The 12,599-nt window shown below is 64.1% G+C and overlaps 5 protein-coding genes across 19 annotated transcripts in view; 4 read left to right on the top strand and 1 right to left on the bottom strand.

The window, feature by feature from the left end:
• The window catches only part of UBAP2 (ubiquitin associated protein 2), a 156,809-nt gene that overhangs the window by 39,536 nt on the left and 104,674 nt on the right, over positions 1 to 12,599 (bottom strand). The gene's annotated exons all lie outside the window — the stretch shown is intronic.
• Positions 31 to 782, top strand: LOC141937675 (interferon-like). The gene has a single exon (XM_074855706.1). It carries the CDS (start codon positions 207 to 209, stop codon positions 780 to 782), a length of 576 nt encoding a protein of 191 aa, XP_074711807.1. The 5' UTR covers positions 31 to 206.
• Positions 3,572 to 4,323, top strand: LOC141937674 (interferon-like). The gene has a single exon (XM_074855705.1). The coding sequence runs from the start codon at positions 3,748 to 3,750 to the stop codon at positions 4,321 to 4,323; it is 576 nt and encodes a 191-aa protein (XP_074711806.1). The 5' UTR covers positions 3,572 to 3,747.
• On the top strand, positions 7,113 to 7,864 carry LOC141937628 (interferon-like). The gene has a single exon (XM_074855593.1). The coding sequence runs from the start codon at positions 7,289 to 7,291 to the stop codon at positions 7,862 to 7,864; it is 576 nt and encodes a 191-aa protein (XP_074711694.1). The 5' UTR covers positions 7,113 to 7,288.
• On the top strand, positions 10,640 to 11,391 carry LOC141937676 (interferon-like). The gene has a single exon (XM_074855707.1). It carries the CDS (start codon positions 10,816 to 10,818, stop codon positions 11,389 to 11,391), a length of 576 nt encoding a protein of 191 aa, XP_074711808.1. The 5' UTR covers positions 10,640 to 10,815.

Here is a 12,599-nt window from a genome sequence, read left to right as displayed (position 1 = left end):
CACCAACGCACTTCCCCGACACCACCGCAGGCCACCAGCCAAAACTGAAAACCACAGCCGGAAACTCGCTGCCACCAGAAAGCGAGCGAGGGAAAGCCGCCGCACCACATAAAGCCGGCCACCCGGCGGCACCCCAAGCACAGCGCCCGGCCGCACCGCCACCGAGCCTGACCAGGCTCCTGCCCAGCACCACCCACAGGCCCACCATGGCTGCGCCCGCAACCCCACAGACCCGCCTGCGCCACGGCGCCCCGCCGCTCCTGCTCCTCCTGACGGCTCTCGCCACCGCCCTCGCCTGCCACCACCTGCCTCCCCGACACGACACCTTCCCCTGGGACAGCCTCCAGCTCCTCCAGGCCATGGCTCCCAGCCCGACACAGCCCTGCCACCCCCACCAGGCGCCCGTCTTCCCCGACACCCTCCTCCACACCAGCCACCCACAGCAAGCCGCCGCCACCGTCCTCCGCATCCTCCAGCACCTCCTCCACACCCTCAGCAGCCCCAGCACCCCCCAGCACTGGGACGCCCAGGCACGACACCAACTCCTCAACAGCCTCCAGCACCACATCCAGCAGCTCCACCAGTGCCTGACCGCCAACGGCACGCTCGCCCAAGGCCCAGGGCCCCGCAGCCTCACGCTCACCCTCGACAAATACTTCAGGGACATCCAGCACTTCCTCCGCACCCACCACCACAGCGCCTGCGCCTGGGACCACGTCCGCCTCCAAGCTCGCGCCTGCTTCCAACGCCTCCACAACCTCACCCGCACCACGCCCAGTTAGCCCAACGGCCCCCAACAACCCGCACGGCCCCACGCACCCCCACCACCGCCCCAGACCCGCCTCTGCCCTCCCGCCTCCCCTCACCCACCACGACAGGCGCCGGGGCGACAACGGCCCTGCACCCGCACCCTCCACGCGCTGCTCCTCCACTTCCACCACAACTTCTATTTATCTTCACAACGGGTTTTAGCTATTTATTCCACTATTTATTCCACACAAAATAAAGACCTCTTGCAAAAAGCCTGCCTCTGCCTCTCGTCTCAGAAGCACGGGGACGAGCCTTTGGGGGGGGCAGGGGCGGGGGGAAGGCACCGCCACTCAACACCTCCTCCCAGCCCTGCTCCAAACAGGGCTCCCCGCACACCCCGCGCCCGCTCTTCTCTTTGACACCTCCCCAACGACGAGGCACCGGCCTCAACCTCTTGCCAAAACCTCTCACGGGGTGCAGCCAGCGGCAGCACTACCGCCTCTTTGGCCCTCGTCTCCTCAGCGTTTCCCACCGGCCATCCCGCCTCACCATCAGCTCCGCACTCCTCGCGCCAACCAAGACGTGGGCCTGTTGGAGCGCCTCCAGACCAGGGCCACAAACGGGAGCGATCAGAGCCTTGCAACGCCTCTCCTCGAAGGAAAGACTCACACGCCTGGGCTTCTTCACCCTCCAGGACACCTTCTAGTGGCCTTCCACTCCTCCAAGGGGGCTTAGAAATAAGATGGGGCCGTGCTTCCAACTCGGCCGGTCCCTCACCTTTCTCCCCCGCCCGGGGAAATAGGGGAGTTACAACAAGAAAAAAACCTCGTCGTTGAAAATAAAAAACAAACACTTTAGCCATTGCAACAGAACAAAACAATAACGGAAAGCCCAAACGGGTAACGCACAATGCGCTCGCTCATCACCCGCCCAACGATGCGCAGCCCGCCCCCAGCTGCGATCCCGATCCCGACCCAACGAAGGTCCCGACCCAGCCAAGATGCCGCCGTGCCCACCAGAAGCCAGAGAGAACCCGCCACCTTTGTATACCGAGTATGACGTCACAGGAGATGGAACACCCCAAGGGCCGGTCCGGGCCTGGCACTCCAGCTGCCCCTCCTCCCACCCCAAAGAAAGGGAACTCTACCCTGGCCCAAATCCCAAATGCCAAATGCCAAATGCCAAATCCGGCTCGGGCGCTCCCGAGATGCTCTCTCCCAGCTCAAGCACATTACCTCTATGCCAGCCGAAACCACGACAGCTGGGCACAGGCTTTGCCACAGGGCCTGTGCCCACAGGACCAGGGCTGACGCTTTGCAACTCACAGAGCCCAGATTCAGACCAGACACAAGCAAGACGTCTTCTACCACCAGCCTGCTCCTCAGACGCTGCAACAGGTTGCCCCGAGAGCTGGGAGCTGCCCCATCCCGGCAAACGGTCACCGTCACCTTGGACGGGGCTCCCAGACACCGGATCTACTCCAACGTGGCCCTGCTCGTGGCGGCGGCGCTTGGACCGCAAGACCTTTCACCGTCCCTCCCAACCCAAACCCGCCAAGGCCTCTGCCAAGGACAGGCACGGCACAGATCCCTTTGACTAGGCTGAGCTGGGCTCCTCTGGCCGCTTCAGCCATTTCTCACGACAACTCTCGCCTTGCGCCGCTTGCTCCAACACACCTTGCAGCACCAACTCTTCTAAGGCCACACGCACGAGCTCCAGCCACCCACCTCCAACACCAGCCCACCTCCCGCACTGACGGCACCTAGGGACGCCAAATCATCACGCGCGTGCCACCACCCCAGGCACGGCACCCACCAACACAACGGGGCCTGGACAGACCATGGCTCCCCGCCCGACACCGCCCTGCCACCACGGCCGCCACCACCATCACCACACCCCCATTTCTTGCCCCGGCTCAAAAGCTCCCAGAAAACACACGGCGGCCTCTCTCACACCAACACAACACCATCCCTGCTCTCCCGAGGCACCCCAAAACCTCGGCGAGCACAACCTCCGCCACCTCCCTCCTCCCTCTAGAGCTCGACAACTACATCCGCTGGCTCCGATCCACCTCCGCAGGACTCTGGGACACCCCTCCTCGAGGGGCCCAGGCCATTCCAAACGCAAGCCCCTTCCTTCGCTGACGGCAAACATCTTCTTCTTTGCTCTCCAGCCGCCTCAGCCAAGGAGGCAGACAAAAACACCAGACGACCCCTGCTCCAGGGCCACGCGCGTGGCACCACAGCCACGGACCCAACGCCCCAGCCCGAGCAGCACCGAGACCCTTCCCTTCCTCCTCTTCCTTCTTCCTTCCGCAAGCCTTGCCTCCTGCCTTACTTGCCCATTGCCTTCAACACACGAGCTGCGGCAGCTCCAGCCACCAACACAGCCACTGCTCAGGGGCCTACACCCACAGCCACCTCCTCGCAAGCCGACGACGACGACACCCCCAGGCCCTCGCTCCAGGAGGGGGCTCCCCACGCTCTGCCAAGTGACATCACTTCACAACCCTTCCCAACACGAAAAGGAAAGACCAGACAAGATGAAAACAAAGGCGAAAGGAAAACGCACCACAGGGCAGCACGGGCGCAAGACACACTTGGGCAGGAAGGGAAACTTCAGCTGCAGCCTCTTCACAGGGAAACCCTCACACACCTCCCCGCCACAGCTGCCCCCAAGGGCTCTGCCCCAGCGCGCGCTTTCGCATCCCCCACTCAACCACTACAGACAACCTGCCCCCAACGCAGCCCCGGCAAAGCACCGCCACCGCCCTCCCCACGCGCGCCCACCCCACCAACGCACTTCCCCGACACCACCGCAGGCCACCAGCCAAAACTGAAAACCACAGCCGGAAACTCGCTGCCACCAGAAAGCGAGCGAGGGAAAGCCGCCGCACCACATAAAGCCGGCCACCCGGCGGCACCCCAAGCACAGCGCCCGGCCGCACCGCCACCGAGCCTGACCAGGCTCCTGCCCAGCACCACCCACAGGCCCACCATGGCTGCGCCCGCAACCCCACAGACCCGCCTGCGCCACGGCGCCCCGCCGCTCCTGCTCCTCCTGACGGCTCTCGCCACCGCCCTCGCCTGCCACCACCTGCCTCCCCGACACGACACCTTCCCCTGGGACAGCCTCCAGCTCCTCCAGGCCATGGCTCCCAGCCCGACACAGCCCTGCCACCCCCACCAGGCGCCCGTCTTCCCCGACACCCTCCTCCACACCAGCCACCCACAGCAAGCCGCCGCCACCGTCCTCCGCATCCTCCAGCACCTCCTCCACACCCTCAGCAGCCCCAGCACCCCCCAGCACTGGGACGCCCAGGCACGACACCAACTCCTCAACAGCCTCCAGCACCACATCCAGCAGCTCCACCAGTGCCTGACCGCCAACGGCACGCTCGCCCAAGGCCCAGGGCCCCGCAGCCTCACGCTCACCCTCGACAAATACTTCAGGGACATCCAGCACTTCCTCCGCACCCACCACCACAGCGCCTGCGCCTGGGACCACGTCCGCCTCCAAGCTCGCGCCTGCTTCCAACGCCTCCACAACCTCACCCGCACCACGCCCAGTTAGCCCAACGGCCCCCAACAACCCGCACGGCCCCACGCACCCCCACCACCGCCCCAGACCCGCCTCTGCCCTCCCGCCTCCCCTCACCCACCACGACAGGCGCCGGGGCGACAACGGCCCTGCACCCGCACCCTCCACGCGCTGCTCCTCCACTTCCACCACAACTTCTATTTATCTTCACAACGGGTTTTAGCTATTTATTCCACTATTTATTCCACACAAAATAAAGACCTCTTGCAAAAAGCCTGCCTCTGCCTCTCGTCTCAGAAGCACGGGGACGAGCCTTTGGGGGGGGCAGGGGCGGGGGGAAGGCACCGCCACTCAACACCTCCTCCCAGCCCTGCTCCAAACAGGGCTCCCCGCACACCCCGCGCCCGCTCTTCTCTTTGACACCTCCCCAACGACGAGGCACCGGCCTCAACCTCTTGCCAAAACCTCTCACGGGGTGCAGCCAGCGGCAGCACTACCGCCTCTTTGGCCCTCGTCTCCTCAGCGTTTCCCACCGGCCATCCCGCCTCACCATCAGCTCCGCACTCCTCGCGCCAACCAAGACGTGGGCCTGTTGGAGCGCCTCCAGACCAGGGCCACAAACGGGAGCGATCAGAGCCTTGCAACGCCTCTCCTCGAAGGAAAGACTCACACGCCTGGGCTTCTTCACCCTCCAGGACACCTTCTAGTGGCCTTCCACTCCTCCAAGGGGGCTTAGAAATAAGATGGGGCCGTGCTTCCAACTCGGCCGGTCCCTCACCTTTCTCCCCCGCCCGGGGAAATAGGGGAGTTACAACAAGAAAAAAACCTCGTAGTTGAAAATAAAAAACAAACACTTTAGCCATTGCAACAGAACAAAACAATAACGGAAAGCCCAAACGGGTAACGCACAATGCGCTCGCTCATCACCCGCCCAACGATGCGCAGCCCGCCCCCAGCTGCGATCCCGATCCCGACCCAACGAAGGTCCCGACCCAGCCAAGATGCCGCCGTGCCCACCAGAAGCCAGAGAGAACCCGCCACCTTTGTATACCGAGTATGACGTCACAGGAGATGGAACACCCCAAGGGCCGGTCCGGGCCTGGCACTCCAGCTGCCCCTCCTCCCACCCCAAAGAAAGGGAACTCTACCCTGGCCCAAATCCCAAATGCCAAATGCCAAATGCCAAATCCGGCTCGGGCGCTCCCGAGATGCTCTCTCCCAGCTCAAGCACATTACCTCTATGCCAGCCGAAACCACGACAGCTGGGCACAGGCTTTGCCACAGGGCCTGTGCCCACAGGACCAGGGCTGACGCTTTGCAACTCACAGAGCCCAGATTCAGACCAGACACAAGCAAGACGTCTTCTACCACCAGCCTGCTCCTCAGACGCTGCAACAGGTTGCCCCGAGAGCTGGGAGCTGCCCCATCCCGGCAAACGGTCACCGTCACCTTGGACGGGGCTCCCAGACACCGGATCTACTCCAACGTGGCCCTGCTCGTGGCGGCGGCGCTTGGACCGCAAGACCTTTCACCGTCCCTCCCAACCCAAACCCGCCAAGGCCTCTGCCAAGGACAGGCACGGCACAGATCCCTTTGACTAGGCTGAGCTGGGCTCCTCTGGCCGCTTCAGCCATTTCTCACGACAACTCTCGCCTTGCGCCGCTTGCTCCAACACACCTTGCAGCACCAACTCTTCTAAGGCCACACGCACGAGCTCCAGCCACCCACCTCCAACACCAGCCCACCTCCCGCACTGACGGCACCTAGGGACGCCAAATCATCACGCGCGTGCCACCACCCCGGGCACGGCACCCACCAACACAACGGGGCCTGGACAGACCATGGCTCCCCGCCCGACACCGCCCTGCCACCACGGCCGCCACCACCATCACCACACCCCCATTTCTTGCCCCGGCTCAAAAGCTCCCAGAAAACACACGGCGGCCTCTCTCACACCAACACAACACCATCCCTGCTCTCCCGAGGCACCCCAAAACCTCGGCGAGCACAACCTCCGCCACCTCCCTCCTCCCTCTAGAGCTCGACAACTACATCCGCTGGCTCCGATCCACCTCCGCAGGACTCTGGGACACCCCTCCTCGAGGGGCCCAGGCCATTCCAAACGCAAGCCCCTTCCTTCGCTGACGGCAAACATCTTCTTCTTTGCTCTCCAGCCGCCTCAGCCAAGGAGGCAGACAAAAACACCAGACGACCCCTGCTCCAGGGCCACGCGCGTGGCACCACAGCCACGGACCCAACGCCCCAGCCCGAGCAGCACCGAGACCCTTCCCTTCCTCCTCTTCCTTCTTCCTTCCGCAAGCCTTGCCTCCTGCCTTACTTGCCCATTGCCTTCAACACACGAGCTGCGGCAGCTCCAGCCACCAACACAGCCACTGCTCAGGGGCCTACACCCACAGCCACCTCCTCGCAAGCCGACGACGACGACACCCCCAGGCCCTCGCTCCAGGAGGGGGCTCCCCACGCTCTGCCAAGTGACATCACTTCACAACCCTTCCCAACACGAAAAGGAAAGACCAGACAAGATGAAAACAAAGGCGAAAGGAAAACGCACCACAGGGCAGCACGGGCGCAAGACACACTTGGGCAGGAAGGGAAACTTCAGCTGCAGCCTCTTCACAGGGAAACCCTCACACACCTCCCCGCCACAGCTGCCCCCAAGGGCTCTGCCCCAGCGCGCGCTTTCGCATCCCCCACTCAACCACTACAGACAACCTGCCCCCAACGCAGCCCCGGCAAAGCACCGCCACCGCCCTCCCCACGCGCGCCCACCCCACCAACGCACTTCCCCGACACCACCGCAGGCCACCAGCCAAAACTGAAAACCACAGCCGGAAACTCGCTGCCACCAGAAAGCGAGCGAGGGAAAGCCGCCGCACCACATAAAGCCGGCCACCCGGCGGCACCCCAAGCACAGCGCCCGGCCGCACCGCCACCGAGCCTGACCAGGCTCCTGCCCAGCACCACCCACAGGCCCACCATGGCTGCGCCCGCAACCCCACAGACCCGCCTGCGCCACGGCGCCCCGCCGCTCCTGCTCCTCCTGACGGCTCTCGCCACCGCCCTCGCCTGCCACCACCTGCCTCCCCGACACGACACCTTCCCCTGGGACAGCCTCCAGCTCCTCCAGGCCATGGCTCCCAGCCCGACACAGCCCTGCCACCCCCACCAGGCGCCCGTCTTCCCCGACACCCTCCTCCACACCAGCCACCCACAGCAAGCCGCCGCCACCGTCCTCCGCATCCTCCAGCACCTCCTCCACACCCTCAGCAGCCCCAGCACCCCCCAGCACTGGGACGCCCAGGCACGACACCAACTCCTCAACAGCCTCCAGCACCACATCCAGCAGCTCCACCAGTGCCTGACCGCCAACGGCACGCTCGCCCAAGGCCCAGGGCCCCGCAGCCTCACGCTCACCCTCGACAAATACTTCAGGGACATCCAGCACTTCCTCCGCACCCACCACCACAGCGCCTGCGCCTGGGACCACGTCCGCCTCCAAGCTCGCGCCTGCTTCCAACGCCTCCACAACCTCACCCGCACCACGCCCAGTTAGCCCAACGGCCCCCAACAACCCGCACGGCCCCACGCACCCCCACCACCGCCCCAGACCCGCCTCTGCCCTCCCGCCTCCCCTCACCCACCACGACAGGCGCCGGGGCGACAACGGCCCTGCACCCGCACCCTCCACGCGCTGCTCCTCCACTTCCACCACAACTTCTATTTATCTTCACAACGGGTTTTAGCTATTTATTCCACTATTTATTCCACACAAAATAAAGACCTCTTGCAAAAAGCCTGCCTCTGCCTCTCGTCTCAGAAGCACGGGGACGAGCCTTTGGGGGGGGCAGGGGCGGGGGGAAGGCACCGCCACTCAACACCTCCTCCCAGCCCTGCTCCAAACAGGGCTCCCCGCACACCCCGCGCCCGCTCTTCTCTTTGACACCTCCCCAACGACGAGGCACCGGCCTCAACCTCTTGCCAAAACCTCTCACGGGGTGCAGCCAGCGGCAGCACTACCGCCTCTTTGGCCCTCGTCTCCTCAGCGTTTCCCACCGGCCATCCCGCCTCACCATCAGCTCCGCACTCCTCGCGCCAACCAAGACGTGGGCCTGTTGGAGCGCCTCCAGACCAGGGCCACAAACGGGAGCGATCAGAGCCTTGCAACGCCTCTCCTCGAAGGAAAGACTCACACGCCTGGGCTTCTTCACCCTCCAGGACACCTTCTAGTGGCCTTCCACTCCTCCAAGGGGGCTTAGAAATAAGATGGGGCCGTGCTTCCAACTCGGCCGGTCCCTCACCTTTCTCCCCCGCCCGGGGAAATAGGGGAGTTACAACAAGAAAAAAACCTCGTCGTTGAAAATAAAAAACAAACACTTTAGCCATTGCAACAGAACAAAACAATAACGGAAAGCCCAAACGGGTAACGCACAATGCGCTCGCTCATCACCCGCCCAACGATGCGCAGCCCGCCCCCAGCTGCGATCCCGATCCCGACCCAACGAAGGTCCCGACCCAGCCAAGATGCCGCCGTGCCCACCAGAAGCCAGAGAGAACCCGCCACCTTTGTATACCGAGTATGACGTCACAGGAGATGGAACACCCCAAGGGCCGGTCCGGGCCTGGCACTCCAGCTGCCCCTCCTCCCACCCCAAAGAAAGGGAACTCTACCCTGGCCCAAATGCCAAATGCCAAATCCGGCTCGGGCGCTCCCGAGATGCTCTCTCCCAGCTCAAGCACATTACCTCTATGCCAGCCGAAACCACGACAGCTGGGCACAGGCTTTGCCACAGGGCCTGTGCCCACAGGACCAGGGCTGACGCTTTGCAACTCACAGAGCCCAGATTCAGACCAGACACAAGCAAGACGTCTTCTACCACCAGCCTGCTCCTCAGACGCTGCAACAGGTTGCCCCGAGAGCTGGGAGCTGCCCCATCCCGGCAAACGGTCACCGTCACCTTGGACGGGGCTCCCAGACACCGGATCTACTCCAACGTGGCCCTGCTCGTGGCGGCGGCGCTTGGACCGCAAGACCTTTCACCGTCCCTCCCAACCCAAACCCGCCAAGGCCTCTGCCAAGGACAGGCACGGCACAGATCCCTTTGACTAGGCTGAGCTGGGCTCCTCTGGCCGCTTCAGCCATTTCTCACGACAACTCTCGCCTTGCGCCGCTTGCTCCAACACACCTTGCAGCACCAACTCTTCTAAGGCCACACGCACGAGCTCCAGCCACCCACCTCCAACACCAGCCCACCTCCCGCACTGACGGCACCTAGGGACGCCAAATCATCACGCGCGTGCCACCACCCCGGGCACGGCACCCACCAACACAACGGGGCCTGGACAGACCATGGCTCCCCGCCCGACACCGCCCTGCCACCACGGCCGCCACCACCATCACCACACCCCCATTTCTTGCCCCGGCTCAAAAGCTCCCAGAAAACACACGGCGGCCTCTCTCACACCAACACAACACCATCCCTGCTCTCCCGAGGCACCCCAAAACCTCGGCGAGCACAACCTCCGCCACCTCCCTCCTCCCTCTAGAGCTCGACAACTACATCCGCTGGCTCCGATCCACCTCCGCAGGACTCTGGGACACCCCTCCTCGAGGGGCCCAGGCCATTCCAAACGCAAGCCCCTTCCTTCGCTGACGGCAAACATCTTCTTCTTTGCTCTCCAGCCGCCTCAGCCAAGGAGGCAGACAAAAACACCAGACGACCCCTGCTCCAGGGCCACGCGCGTGGCACCACAGCCACGGACCCAACGCCCCAGCCCGAGCAGCACCGAGACCCTTCCCTTCCTCCTCTTCCTTCTTCCTTCCGCAAGCCTTGCCTCCTGCCTTACTTGCCCATTGCCTTCAACACACGAGCTGCGGCAGCTCCAGCCACCAACACAGCCACTGCTCAGGGGCCTACACCCACAGCCACCTCCTCGCAAGCCGACGACGACGACACCCCCAGGCCCTCGCTCCAGGAGGGGGCTCCCCACGCTCTGCCAAGTGACATCACTTCACAACCCTTCCCAACACGAAAAGGAAAGACCAGACAAGATGAAAACAAAGGCGAAAGGAAAACGCACCACAGGGCAGCACGGGCGCAAGACACACTTGGGCAGGAAGGGAAACTTCAGCTGCAGCCTCTTCACAGGGAAACCCTCACACACCTCCCCGCCACAGCTGCCCCCAAGGGCTCTGCCCCAGCGCGCGCTTTCGCATCCCCCACTCAACCACTACAGACAACCTGCCCCCAACGCAGCCCCGGCAAAGCACCGCCACCGCCCTCCCCACGCGCGCCCACCCCACCAACGCACTTCCCCGACACCACCGCAGGCCACCAGCCAAAACTGAAAACCACAGCCGGAAACTCGCTGCCACCAGAAAGCGAGCGAGGGAAAGCCGCCGCACCACATAAAGCCGGCCACCCGGCGGCACCCCAAGCACAGCGCCCGGCCGCACCGCCACCGAGCCTGACCAGGCTCCTGCCCAGCACCACCCACAGGCCCACCATGGCTGCGCCCGCAACCCCACAGACCCGCCTGCGCCACGGCGCCCCGCCGCTCCTGCTCCTCCTGACGGCTCTCGCCACCGCCCTCGCCTGCCACCACCTGCCTCCCCGACACGACACCTTCCCCTGGGACAGCCTCCAGCTCCTCCAGGCCATGGCTCCCAGCCCGACACAGCCCTGCCACCCCCACCAGGCGCCCGTCTTCCCCGACACCCTCCTCCACACCAGCCACCCACAGCAAGCCGCCGCCACCGTCCTCCGCATCCTCCAGCACCTCCTCCACACCCTCAGCAGCCCCAGCACCCCCCAGCACTGGGACGCCCAGGCACGACACCAACTCCTCAACAGCCTCCAGCACCACATCCAGCAGCTCCACCAGTGCCTGACCGCCAACGGCACGCTCGCCCAAGGCCCAGGGCCCCGCAGCCTCACGCTCACCCTCGACAAATACTTCAGGGACATCCAGCACTTCCTCCGCACCCACCACCACAGCGCCTGCGCCTGGGACCACGTCCGCCTCCAAGCTCGCGCCTGCTTCCAACGCCTCCACAACCTCACCCGCACCACGCCCAGTTAGCCCAACGGCCCCCAACAACCCGCACGGCCCCACGCACCCCCACCACCGCCCCAGACCCGCCTCTGCCCTCCCGCCTCCCCTCACCCACCACGACAGGCGCCGGGGCGACAACGGCCCTGCACCCGCACCCTCCACGCGCTGCTCCTCCACTTCCACCACAACTTCTATTTATCTTCACAACGGGTTTTAGCTATTTATTCCACTATTTATTCCACACAAAATAAAGACCTCTTGCAAAAAGCTTGCCTCTGCCTCTCGTCTCAGAAGCACGGGGACGAGCCTTTGGGGGGGGCAGGGGCGGGGGGAAGGCACCGCCACTCAACACCTCCTCCCAGCCCTGCTCCAAACAGGGCTCCCCGCACACCCCGCGCCCGCTCTTCTCTTTGACACCTCCCCAACGACGAGGCACCGGCCTCAACCTCTTGCCAAAACCTCTCACGGGGTGCAGCCAGCGGCAGCACTACCGCCTCTTTGGCCCTCGTCTCCTCAGCGTTTCCCACCGGCCATCCCGCCTCACCATCAGCTCCGCACTCCTCGCGCCAACCAAGACGTGGGCCTGTTGGAGCGCCTCCAGACCAGGGCCACAAACGGGAGCGATCAGAGCCTTGCAACGCCTCTCCTCGAAGGAAAGACTCACACGCCTGGGCTTCTTCACCCTCCAGGACACCTTCTAGTGGCCTTCCACTCCTCCAAGGGGGCTTAGAAATAAGATGGGGCCGTGCTTCCAACTCGGCCGGTCCCTCACCTTTCTCCCCCGCCCGGGGAAATAGGGGAGTTACAACAAGAAAAAAACCTCGTAGTTGAAAATAAAAAACAAACACTTTAGCCATTGCAACAGAACAAAACAATAACGGAAAGCCCAAACGGGTAACGCACAATGCGCTCGCTCATCACCCGCCCAACGATGCGCAGCCCGCCCCCAGCTGCGATCCCGATCCCGACCCAACGAAGGTCCCGACCCAGCCAAGATGCCGCCGTGCCCACCAGAAGCCAGAGAGAACCCGCCACCTTTGTATACCGAGTATGACGTCACAGGAGATGGAACACCCCAAGGGCCGGTCCGGGCCTGGCACTCCAGCTGCCCCTCCTCCCACCCCAAAGAAAGGGAACTCTACCCTGGCCCAAATCCCAAATGCCAAATGCCAAATGCCAAATCCGGCTCGGGCGCTCCCGAGATGCTCTCTCCCAGCTCAAGCACATTACCTCTA

The sequence above is a fragment of the Strix uralensis genome, chromosome Z (assembly GCF_047716275.1).
Source record: "Strix uralensis isolate ZFMK-TIS-50842 chromosome Z, bStrUra1, whole genome shotgun sequence".
Classification (NCBI taxonomy): domain Eukaryota; kingdom Metazoa; phylum Chordata; class Aves; order Strigiformes; family Strigidae; genus Strix; species Strix uralensis.
The sequence above is the reverse complement of the archived record's forward strand: the minus strand, read 5'-3'. Positions and strand labels throughout refer to the sequence as shown.